At 34.8% G+C, this 12,085-nt stretch overlaps 1 protein-coding gene across 3 annotated transcripts in view; it reads right to left on the bottom strand.

Annotated features, from left to right (window-relative positions):
- Positions 1 to 3: 3 nt before the first annotated feature.
- The window catches only part of PCNX4 (pecanex 4), a 41,036-nt gene continuing 28,954 nt past the window's right edge, over positions 4 to 12,085 (bottom strand). For 2 of the 3 annotated variants that reach the window (XM_032344369.1, XM_032344370.1), the window contains exons 9-11: positions 8,981 to 10,017; positions 8,175 to 8,361; positions 5 to 688 (exon numbers count right to left, since the gene is read on the bottom strand). In XM_032344369.1, coding sequence (XP_032200260.1) covers positions 437 to 688; positions 8,175 to 8,361; positions 8,981 to 10,017 — 1,476 coding nt within the window. In that variant the 3' untranslated portion in view covers positions 5 to 436. Of the gene's footprint in view, positions 689 to 8,174; positions 8,362 to 8,980; positions 10,018 to 12,085 lie in introns of all 3 variants that reach the window. The other variant, XM_032344371.1, reaches the window with a different exon arrangement.

The following is a 12,085-nucleotide window of genomic DNA, read 5'->3' as shown; positions in this document are numbered from 1 at the left end:
TACATTATGCAACCTTCAACAGGATCCATTATCATCACATAAAAACACTGATATGTGTGTATATCTTCTAGGAATGTTAAAATTACATAGTTGTTGACTTCTATAAAGCAAGCCACCTATCACATATTTAAGAAAGCATTAATAAATTCATTACTTAATCTCATACAAATGTTTTATATTTGCTAAAGCCTACCACAATCCATAGGGCGCAAATATTGGCCAACTATTTCTAACTTTTGTGTTAGACAAAGTTTTTTAAACATTAAGATAGCTGAGAGAATCAACTTTACAGAGCTTAGCTTTTCTCAGGTATCTGACTTGGAGGAGGAGAGAGAGAAGACCAGTGAAGTTATGAGAGATCACATTGTTACTTTTCTAGAATGAAAAAATAAAGACATCTCATTTTTGACGATACACTTACAAGTCAAAATGGGCTCTAATACAAATGTATGTGAAGAGGTTTTGAAGAATAAATTGGATATCCCAGGGGAGGATCAGCTGCTTGTACTGTAAGGTTTCTTAAAAGTAGTGGATGAGCTTGTATACTATATCGTTCCTCATCATCGTTTGTGGCATAAAGCAATTCCCATGACAGATTGGCCCACTGACCTTTAACAGCTTCAGCATTTAACTTCCCAACTTGGATCAACAATTCTTGAAGGGTAAGTACTCTCCCAGTGTAAACACCCTTCAAAGTATAAAAGGTGGGTGGGAAAGAAGACAAAGTTACCTTCAGGCCTTTACATTTTATTTGTAAATTTAGAGAAAAATTCCATTGTAGTTAGGCAAACTTAAACAGAAAGTGGTATATTAAAATATACACAAGAGTTCCTTGTCTTCAGAATCAAGATTCACTTTTATTTGGTAGCTCTCCGAATAAGCTTGATGTGACAGCCATTCATTCAATAACCCAAACAGCAAAATCTCAGCTACTTCTGTTTCCTTTTCTTCTCTATTCCTTCACCCCATCTGGCCTCAACATTGCATAAGTCATAGATAGTAGTCAGTGGACAATCACACAATAAGTTCTTTTTAAAACATTTTGAGATATAATTCACATTTCATACAATTTACTCATGTAAAGTGTTTAATTCAATAGTTTTTTTTAGTATATTCAAATGTATACAAGCATCTCCAAATTAGGACATCTTCATGATCTCAAAAGGAAACTTGTGCTCTTTAGCTATTACTCGCTTATCCCATCATTCTCCCAGTTATAAGCAACCACTTACGTACTTTCTATAATTTTGCCTTTTATGAAATTATCATATGAATGGAATCATAATGATGGTGACTGGCTTCTTTAACTTAGCATATTTTCAAGGCTCATTCATTCATATATCAGTATTTTATTCCTTTTTATGGTAGACTAACATTCCATTGCATGGAAAAACCACATCTGCTTACTGATTCGTCAGTTGATGGACAGTTTGGTTGTTTCCACCTTTTGTCAGTTATGATTAATACTGTAATAAACATCCATATATGAGTTTCTATGTGGATCTATGCTTTCATTTCTCTTGGGTCTATACCTAGAAGTGGAATTACTGAGTCATATGGTAACTCTAAGTTTAATCATTTAAGAAACCGCCAAAATGTTTTCTAAATGGTTGTACCATTTTACATTTCTGCCAGCACTGTGTTAGAGTTCTAATTCTTCACATCCACCAATACTTATTATTTGCCTTTTTTATTTCAGCCATTGTAGTATGAACTTGTATGAAGTGATACCTCACTGTGGATTTGGCTTGCATTTCTCTCATGACAAATGATATTGAATATCTTTTCATGAGCTCTTTTATTGCCCCATTTGTATGTCTCCTTTGAAGAAATATCTATAGAGATACTTTGTTCATTTTAAAATTAGCTCATATTTTAAATAAAAACACCTTTTTATTATTGCATTGTAAGGATTTTTAAAATATTCTAGTAACAAGTCCCTTATCATTTATATGCAAATATTTTTCCCATTCTGTGAGTTGTCTTTCTACTTTCTTGATCGTATCTTTTGAAGCACAGAAGTTTTTACTTTTGATGAAGTCCTATTTATCTACTTTTGTTTTGTTTTGTTTTCATGCTTTTGGTATTATATCTCAGAATCTACCACCATATTTAAGATAATAAAGATTTACTCCTATGTTCTCTTCTATGATTTTTATGGTGTTAGCTCTTATATTTAGAACTTTGATTTATTTTGAGTTCATTTTTATATATAGTATGAAGTAATGGCCAGCAGTTGGTTGAATGGTATCCCTCAAAGAAGATATATCTCCAGTCCTAATCCTGTAAATCTTGTTTAGAATATGTTTTTGCAGGTGTAATTAAGAATCTTAAGATGAGATCATCCTGAATTTAGGTGGTCCTAAATACAGTGGCGTGTCCTTAGAAAGGGATACAAAAACTGACATGGGGGTGGATATAGGAAAGGTGTCCATGTGAAGACAGAAACAGAGATTGGAGTTATGCTGTCACAAGCCAAGGAATACCAGGAGTCACCAGCAGCTGGAAGAGGCAAGATTCTTCCCTAAAGCCTCTGGACAGAGTATGGCCCTGCTGGCATCGTGATTTCAGGCTATTGACCTCCAGAACTCTGAAAGAATAAACTTCTGTTGTTTCAAGCCACCCAGTTCACAGTAATTTGTTGTAGCAGCTCTGAAAACTAATATGGGGTCCGATGACATTCTTCTGAATGTGGCTATCTGTCTCAATACCATTTGCTGAAGAATGGTCTTGGCAACCTTATTAAAATCAGTTTATCAAAGCCACATGCATTTATTTCTAGTTTTGAATCAATTTCATTGATTTTTACGTCTATCTTTATGCCATTGCCATACTGTCTTAATTACTGGTCTGTACAGAGCTCTGAAATTTGTGTTAGTCTGACAATTTTCAGATTGTTCTATATGTTCAAGGTCCCTTGAAATTCCGTATGAATTTAAGAAACAGTTTGCCAATGTCACAAAAAAGCCAGCTGAGATTCTGATGGGTATTGTACCAACTCTGTGAATCAACTGGGGAGTAATGTCATCCTATCATTTTGAGCCAGGAACATAGGACGTTTTTTCATGTTATTAAATCTTAAATCATTTCTTTCAACAATATTTCATAGTTTTTAGAGAATATGTTTCATGCTTTTCTTGCTAAATTTCTTCTGAAGTATTAAGTAGAATTGTTTTCTTAACTTCATTTTTAGATTGTGTTTTAGATTTTAGATTACTAGTGTATGGAAGCATAATAGATTTTTGTATGTTTATCTTGTATCCTATAACCATGCTGTACTTAATAGTTTTAAGTTTTTTAGAAAATTCCTTAGAATTTCTATATGCAAAATCACATTATTTGTGAATAGAGATGATTTCACTTCTCCCTTTCCGGTCTGAGTATCTTTTTTTTCTTGCTTAATTACCTTGGCTAGAATCTCTAATATACAATGTTTAATAAAAGTGTTGAATAAAATCCTTATCTTACTACTGATCATAAGTGAACTATCAGCTTTTCACCAATAAGTATGATGTTAACTATGGATTTTTCATAGATGCCTTTATCAAATTGAGGAAAACTCCTTACTATTCCTGGTCTTTGGATTTTTTTGTCAAATCCTTTTTCTGTGTCTACTGAGATGATTATACAGTTTTATTTTTTTTTATTCAATTGATATGGCATATTACGTTAACTGATTTTTCAGTGTTAAGGCAACATTAGATTTCTGGGATAAATACCACTTGGTCCTGGTTTTATAATTCTTTTATATGTTGCTGGATTCAGTTTGCTATTATTTTGTTACAGATTTCGGCAACTACATTGATAAAAGATATTAGCCTGTAATTTTCTATCCTTGTAATGTTTCCTTATGCTTTTGATATCAGGGTTAATACAGGCTTTAGAGAATGCACTGGTAAGTGCTCTTTTATTTATTTAATTTTTTTGAAGAGTCTGTGAAGAACTGGTATTATTCTTTAAAATACTTGGGGGGGGACATGGGTGGCTCAGTCGTTAAGCATCTGCCTTCAGCTCTTGTCATGATCCTAGGGTCCTGGGATCAAGCCTCTCATTGTGCTCCGTAATCAGTGGGAAGCCAGCTTCTCCCTCTACCACACCTCCTGCTTGTGTTCCCTCTCTCACTGTCTATCTCAAATAAATAAAATCTTAAAAAAAAATACTTGGTAGAATTATGTAACAAAGCCATATAGTTTTCAGATTTCCTTTACAGCTAGTATTTTGATTACTAATTCAATCTCCTTAGTTGTGATAGGTCTGTTTAGATTACCTATTTCTTCTTGAGTCAGTTTTGGTAGTTTGTATTTGCAGGAATTTGTCCATTTCATCTAAGTTATATAACTCACTGGCATAAAAGTGTTCACTGTATTCCTTTATAATCATTTTTATTTCTATAAGGTCAGTAGTAACATACCTCTTTTTTTCATTTTCTATTTCATAGTCACTTATCTTTATTAATTTCTTTCTTCTATTTGCTTTAAATTTAGTTTACTCTTCTTTTTCTAGTGTTATAAGATGGAAGGTTAAGCTATCGATTTGAAATCTTTCTTCTTTTTAAATAGACACTTTAAAGCTATGAATTTTCCTCTAAAAACTGCTTTAATTGCACCTTTCAAGTTTTGCTATACTGTCTCTTCTTGCCATCCATCTCAATGTATATTCCAATTTCTTCTTTGACCACTGGTGATTTAGGCACGTGTTGTTTAATTTCCACATATCTTGTTAGTTTACTCTGCTAGTTTACTCAATAAACTGTTATCTGTTTAGTTTACATATCTGTTAGTTTACTCAATTTCTTTCTCTCACTGATTTTTAATTTCATTTCCTTCTGGTCAGAGGATACATTTCAATCATTTGAAATGTATTAAGTTTGTTTTATGTATTAGCATATGATTTACTCTGGAGAATGTTTCATGCACACTTCAGAAAAAGATGAACATTCAGAGGAATAGAATATTTAGATGAATATTCTATTGTTTTTAGATGGAATATTCTACAGTTGTTTGTTTGGTGTTATGGGTTTATAGTGTTGTTCAAGCATTCTGTTTTACTGTTGATCCGCCTTTTTGCTCTATCCATTACTGAAAGTAGGGTTTTGAAGTCTTAAATTATTATTATTGAATTGTCTACTCCTTTCTTCATTTCTGTCAATTTTCCTTCATATATTCTGGTGGTTCATTGGAAGCTGCATACATAATTGTTCTAGCTCCCTGATGGACTAACCCTTTTATCACTATAAAATGTCCCTCTTAATCTCTAGTAACATTTTTTGTTTAAAAGTCTATTATTTTCTGATAATAGTATAGGTACTCCAGCTTTCCTGTTGTTGCTGCTTGCCTGATATGCCTTCTTCACCCTTTTACTTTGTTTGTTTTTTTAATCCAGCCTGACAATCTGCCTTTCAACTGTTTAATCTTTTAATGTTACTAGTGATGCAGCAGGATTTAAGTCTGTCATTTTCCTTTTGTCTTCTGTATCTCTCCTTTTTTGTCCCTCTAGTCCTCTTTTACTACCTTCTTTTGCATTAAGTGAATATCTTCTAATACTGAATTTTAATTTCTTTAGTGATTTTTTTCACTTAAAATTAAGTTATTTTTCTCAGTGATTGTTCTAGGGCTTGCCATAAATAACTTACCAGAATCAGCATTAGTTTACACTAATTCTGGTGAGATAGGAAACAATAATCCTGTATAATTCTACTCTCCTTTTGCCCCTTTTTGTGGTATTGTTATACCTTACAGTTTTCAATGTAAGGTCTTTCATTTCCTTGGTTAAACTTACTCCAAGTTATTTTATTTTTTAGATGTAATTGTAAATTGTTTTCCTAACTTCTCTTTCTGACAGCTTGTTATTGGTGTATAGAAACAACAGATTTTTGTGTATTTATTTTGTATCCTGCATCTTTACTAAAGTTGCTTATTATTTCTAAGTTTTTTGGTGTAGTACTTAGGATTTTTTATATATAATATCATGTCATCTGCAAATAGTGACAGTTTTAATTCTTCCTTTCCAAATTGGATGACTTTATTTCTTTTTCTTGCCTAATTACTGGGGCAGGACTTACAATACTGTGTTGAATAAAAGGGGCAAGAGTGGGCATCTTTGTCTTGTTCCTAATCTTAGAGGAAAAGCTTTTAGCTCTTCACCATTGAATATGATGTTGGCTGTGGGCTGTCATATGTGACCTTATTACTGAGGTCCTTTCCTCCTTTACCACTTTGTTTTTTCTTTAAACATGGTTTCTTTCAGTCCTTTGAACATTTTTATAATGGCTACTTTGAAATCTTTGTTAAATCTGCCATCTAGTCACTCATAGGCAATTTACCCCCCGCCCCGGTATATGGGTCTGACTTTCCTGTTTCTTTTTATGTCTTATAATTTGTGTTCAATATTGGACATTTTATATAACACCACTGCAATTCTGAGGATTGACCCTTGCCCCCCTACCAGGGCTTGTTATTTATTTATTTGTTTAGTAAGTGGCTGGATGGCTTTAGTGAAGTTAATGCCCACTCTCCCTACAAGTGTGAAGCCTTTGATTTTGGTTCCTTGGGGAGTGCAGCCTTGTGAATGTCCACAGTTACTCTGAGATAGCAGTAGTTTTAGCAGGGCTCACTTAATCTGTTAATTGCTCACACCCAGATGCTAAGCTCCAATGATCGCCAGGTGGTTGCTTTATGTTTTCAACAATGTCCTGGGAAGTAAATTGTTTCATAGACTAATCCAATTAAACGTGGGCACATTTTTTTTGACCCCAGGAGGGCTCTTCTCTACTGTTTCTTCCCCTGGTTCTGTTTACCTACTCAGCCTACAGTTTAGTTTATGTCTCTAACAAATTTACCAGTAGCCCCTTAATTACTTTTTACCACAGCTCCACTGTTTTGAGAGCATCTTAGGTGTCAACGTATCTACACCGTTGCAAGTGAAATAATTTCCTTTGGGAGAAATTTAGAAGTTGGTTTTTTTTTGTTTTGTTTTGTTTTGTTTTATGATTGACTTCTCCCACTGGGCAAAACCTCTTAGCCAGAGCTCTGTATCTGAGGGTGAGACAACAGCATGCTTCTCCCTGAGAGACACCTCTGCTTTAGGAGGCAGAAGGCAGCAGTAATCTCAGGTCTTCTTGACTTGCCTCTCCCTGTGTGGAACCTCCACCTTCTACGAGGTAAGGCTGGTCAGGGCCCCATTATTCTCAGGGGCACCAAGTCCACAGTAAAGCCTCTATCCAAAGAGATGGGTTGGCCAAAAAGGAGTTCTCACCTCTGAACTACACATGCTCAGAACCTAGCCTCACAACAGGTAGCTGGAAGTAAGATAAGAAATGCTAAAGCCCTGACTCTCCCAGGAAAACACTTCCAACTAGGAGCAGAAGTGAGAAGGAATCCTTCTTGTTTAGATCAGTCTGAGGAGTTTCTGTCTTGCTGAGTTGGGAAGGAATGGGATCTTGGTCCAAATACTGCAGTCTCTCACTACTCTTATTGGGTTTTAGTTGAAAATTTGAATAAATATTTCTTCCTTTGCAAATGCCCTTAGGATCATTTCCAAGTCTTTAAATGGTTGTTTTTTAAAAACAACTTTCATTATTTTTGATGGGGAGGAAATCTACAGAGCTCTTCAAGCTGCAATGCCAGATACAGAACCTCCAATGAGTGTGTAACATTGAATCACACTGTGCACATCTGATGGCATTTTAAATGTAATAAGAACCACCACGTTTTTCTTTTTTATAAAAAAGTTATTTCCTATTTGGAGTCTGAATTTTTACAGGTCAGTTTGCTTCAGATAAAACACTGATGTCAGCAAAAGGAATACTTTGCCACTTACAAATTAGTTTTTCTTCTAGGAGTCAAATCCAAAGTGATAATTCATGACTCAGATTTGGCGTAGGAATATAATCCATTTAGCCAAATATGTTATAGCATATTAAGTTTACTTGGCTATCTTAGTGCAGTTATTGCACATTGGCTATACATTTTAAATTAGCTCATATTGGGTTTGCAAAAGTAAATAATTAGTCATTCTAGGATTGTACTATGTTGGCCATGAAGTCATGATTACAAAGGCCTTAATGATATGATTAATATATCCATACCCATAATGTTGTATCTCTATCACTTAAATACTTTAGTTTTTTTAAGGTCAATACATGAAAATGTTTAAAAACACATTTTTAAACTTACCATATTAGGGTCATATCCCAGAGAAAACAAATATGGTTTTTCTTGTAAAATTGCTTCCTTCCACTTTTCATCAGATACCAAACCAATGTACCAGTCAGTTTCATATTCTTCAAGGCAGTTAGTCAGCTCTTTAAAGTCTTCTATTGGACCTAAACTTGCTTTATCAATCATTAGTTTCAGAGTATACCTTAACAATGGAGAAATACAGAATTTTAGAAGTTTTAATAAAATTTATAAAATCAACTTCATAGATGAAATAGACTCTGTTCAATCTATATTTTTAAGACATTGCACTAAAATCATACATATTTCAGATAAAAAGATCAGGAAGAAATGACGGAGTGAAGTAAAAAAAATCCAATAAGTCAAATGAAAAACAGGTTCTCCATAAAAATAAAAGGAAATGGAAATTAAAATGTAGTCCTGATATAATCACTGTACATACTAAGCATTTCTTTTATTTTTAGCAAAGTGATTATTATTATTATTTTAAAATATTTTATTTATTTATTTAACAGAGAGAGAGACACAGCGATAGAGGGAACACAAGCAGGGGGAGTGAGAGAGGGAGAAGCAGGCTTCCCACAGAGCAAGGAAGCCTGATGTGCGGCTCAATCCCAGGGCCCTGGGATCATGACCTGAGCCTAAGGCAGACACTTAATGACTGAGCCACCCAGGCACCCCAGAAAGTAATTATTTTTTATAGTTAGAAATGAAGAAGTATCTCCTTTTAGGGTTTGTTTGTTTTTTTTAAAAGTCAGTATTTTTCTGCCAGTTACAGTTTATGTATAATCAAAATGAATTACCTGAAAGCTTTCAGTGCTAGTTGGAACAGTTCTGGCTTTTCTGTGAGCCAATCCAAGGCAAGAGACCAAGGCAAAACGCCACTGTAAACTCTCAATATATGACCAGGACTGGGAATCATATTGTCTACTCCAAATAAACTAAAATAACAAGTCATTACTGCATGAACATAAAAGTCTTTTAAAACTCTGTCCTTTGCAATTTCTTCCAGGACACTTGAGGTATTTTCTTCTGAATGAAAACATTCCAGCTGCTTTAACACAAATTGGTACCACTCTTCTGGAAAGAGTGAGCTCATCTCCCTCATCTTGGAATTAGGCAAACAGCTAGATGTCCACTCTTCAGGTAAGCGTAACAAGTGAGAATGAGAACAACTGAACTCCACAAGGGGGATATATGCCACATCTTTTTGTTTTCCTTTGTCAACAACAGGGTATCCCAATATAACTGACTTGTAAAGACTGTTTTCAGGAACTGTGCCTCCAGAATGCTCACCAACACCCTGAGACTCTACTGATCCTGGAATAGGAAAATTTACACCTGGTACAACTTTTAATTGATCTTTTTCTTCTTTTCCTTTTCTGATAGTTGGCTCATCACCAAAAACATTATCATCAGACCAATCATCCAAAATTTCTGAATTTAAACTATCTGAGTCTTCTGGGGATTGGGTTTGTGGTGAAGTATTCAAAGCAGGCAGGATTATTAGAGATGCTTGCCCTTTATTTTCAGTTTTGTGAACAACCTCCTGCACATGAGGCCTTCTGGAACAGTACTGAAGAAGTATCCACACAAGTACTTTAATAAGGTCACCTTTAAATTCTTTTAAATTATCATGAGAATCGATTATGCCAGATAGAACATTCCTGGCATCAGAATAGAGTTTTACTGGCAAAACAGAATAGGGTGTCAAGACATTTCCAAAGTGTTCATTAATAGAACATACTCTTGAATATTCTTGTTCAAAGGCACTTTGAAAAACTTCATCAACTCTTTGAGCTTCAGCAGTATGACAGGATGTCTCTTGCAATTCTAACCCCTAAAGAAGAAAGAGAAAGTACTTAAATTTATGATCCCTTATTACATAGAGAAAAGCAACTACTTTTGTATATTCCCATGGATTGGATTCTCATAATGAAAATATGGAAAACACACACACAAATAATTCCTTAACTCAAGAGATACACATTTACTCAAACTTATTGGCACTTCAACACATTTGATGCTGCATATAGAGGTTAAAAGTTATGGTACTACTTTAAAGGAAATGACAGAAATACCACTAGACATTGGCAAAACAATTTAATTGACTATGGCCATAATTTTGAAAGACTATACCTGTAGTGAAGGTTGAATCATACTTACAAAATACTTTTTTCTTTTTTTTAAGATTTTATTTATTTGATAGAGAGATTGAGAGAGCACAACCAGGGGAAGTGCCAGAGGAAGAGGGAGAAGCAGGCTCCTTGTTGAGCAGGGGATCATGACCAGCCCAAGGCAGATGTTTACCCGACTGATCTACCCAGGTGCCCCAAAAAACTTTTTTAAATATAAAATTTTTTGGAGGGCAAAAGGCAAAACTGGAATTATTTAGCATATACAGTAGTTTTCTATACTACTTTAAATGGCAGCATTATTCTACTGTGGATATTCTGGAATTTATGCAATCATTTTTCTGTTCCAGTTATTTATTTATTTATTTAGTTAGTTATATATATTTTTTAAGATTTTATTTATTTATTTGACAGAGAGAGAGAGAGAGAGAGAGAGAGAGAGAAGTCACAAGTAGGCAGAGTGGCAGGCAGAGAGAGAGGGGGAAGCAGGATCCCTGCTGAGCAGAGAGCCAGATGCGGAGCCTGATCCCAGGACCCTGAGACCATGACCTGAGCTGAAGGCAGAGGCTTAACCTACTGAGCCACCCAGGCGTACCTGTTCCAGTTTTTTAATTATAATAACATTATCATCATCATACAGATTTATGTATTTGGCTACTGTCTGTTTCCTCCAACTATAATGTAAACTCCATAAAGCAGTTCTCTTTTGGTTACTAGTACGTCTGCAGTGCCTAAAACAGTACTTGACAAAGTACTGGTATGCAGCAAATATATGTTGATGAAATGAATACTATGAATGTGTTTTTAATTTATTTTTTACTTATTTATTTTTTAAAGATTTATCCATTTATTTGAGGAAGAGAGGAGTAGAAGAGGAAGAGAGTCCCAAGCAGACCCTGCGCCCAATGTGGAGCCCGATGTGGGGCTCAGTCCCACGACCCTGAGATCATGACCTGACCTGAAACCAAGAGTCTGATGCGCAACTGACTGCATCACCCAGGCACCCCTAAATGTGTTTTTATGTGAATTTTAAACACATTTTTATTACTTCTCTATAAGGAATCATTTGAAGAGGATGCAGCAGGCCACTGTTTACTATTACTATTGCTATCATTGTTTACTTATTTATACATTTTTACAAAGTTACCAGTGCATTTAATAAAAGACAATGCTGTCAGGTTGTATTAGGGTCCAGAGAAAGAACATAGGATATGAACATCAGAAGCCATTTTTAAATCATGGCTTTACCAGGTATTTGCACAGAATCTTGAGTAGATCACTTACCAAGATTCCTTTTCTCTTTCAAAGAAAACTAATCCTAGCACATAGGATTGTAAAGATTTAAGTAATAAAAGTGCTTTGTTGGGGTGCCTGGGTGGCTCAGTCAGTTAAATGTTGGACTCTTGATTTTGGCTCAGGTCATGATCTCAGGGTTGTGAGACCAAGCCCCACATCCAGCTCCACACTGAGCCTGGATCTGCTTAACATTCCCTCTCTACCTCTCCCTCTGCCCCTCACCTCTTAAAATCTCTAAAAATAAATAATTTTTTTAAAAGTGCTTTGTAAACTTTAAAGCATATAGCATATAAATGTTGGTAAGGTGGTATTGCTAAGCCACCTGTGTCCAAAAAACTGAAAAGAAAAAAAGACTGCCATCAAAAAAATGTATCTTTACATATATAATAGAGCACAGAAGAGCAATGAAGGAGCCACATTATTAGGCATTATAAAACATACCATTTTAAAAAACAGAGCCTAAATGAAGCAATGAAA

The sequence above is a fragment of the Mustela erminea genome, chromosome 5 (genome assembly GCF_009829155.1).
Source record: "Mustela erminea isolate mMusErm1 chromosome 5, mMusErm1.Pri, whole genome shotgun sequence".
NCBI classification, from domain to species: domain Eukaryota; kingdom Metazoa; phylum Chordata; class Mammalia; order Carnivora; family Mustelidae; genus Mustela; species Mustela erminea.
Note: the sequence above shows the minus strand (reverse complement) of the source record. Positions and strands in the feature narration are given on the sequence as shown.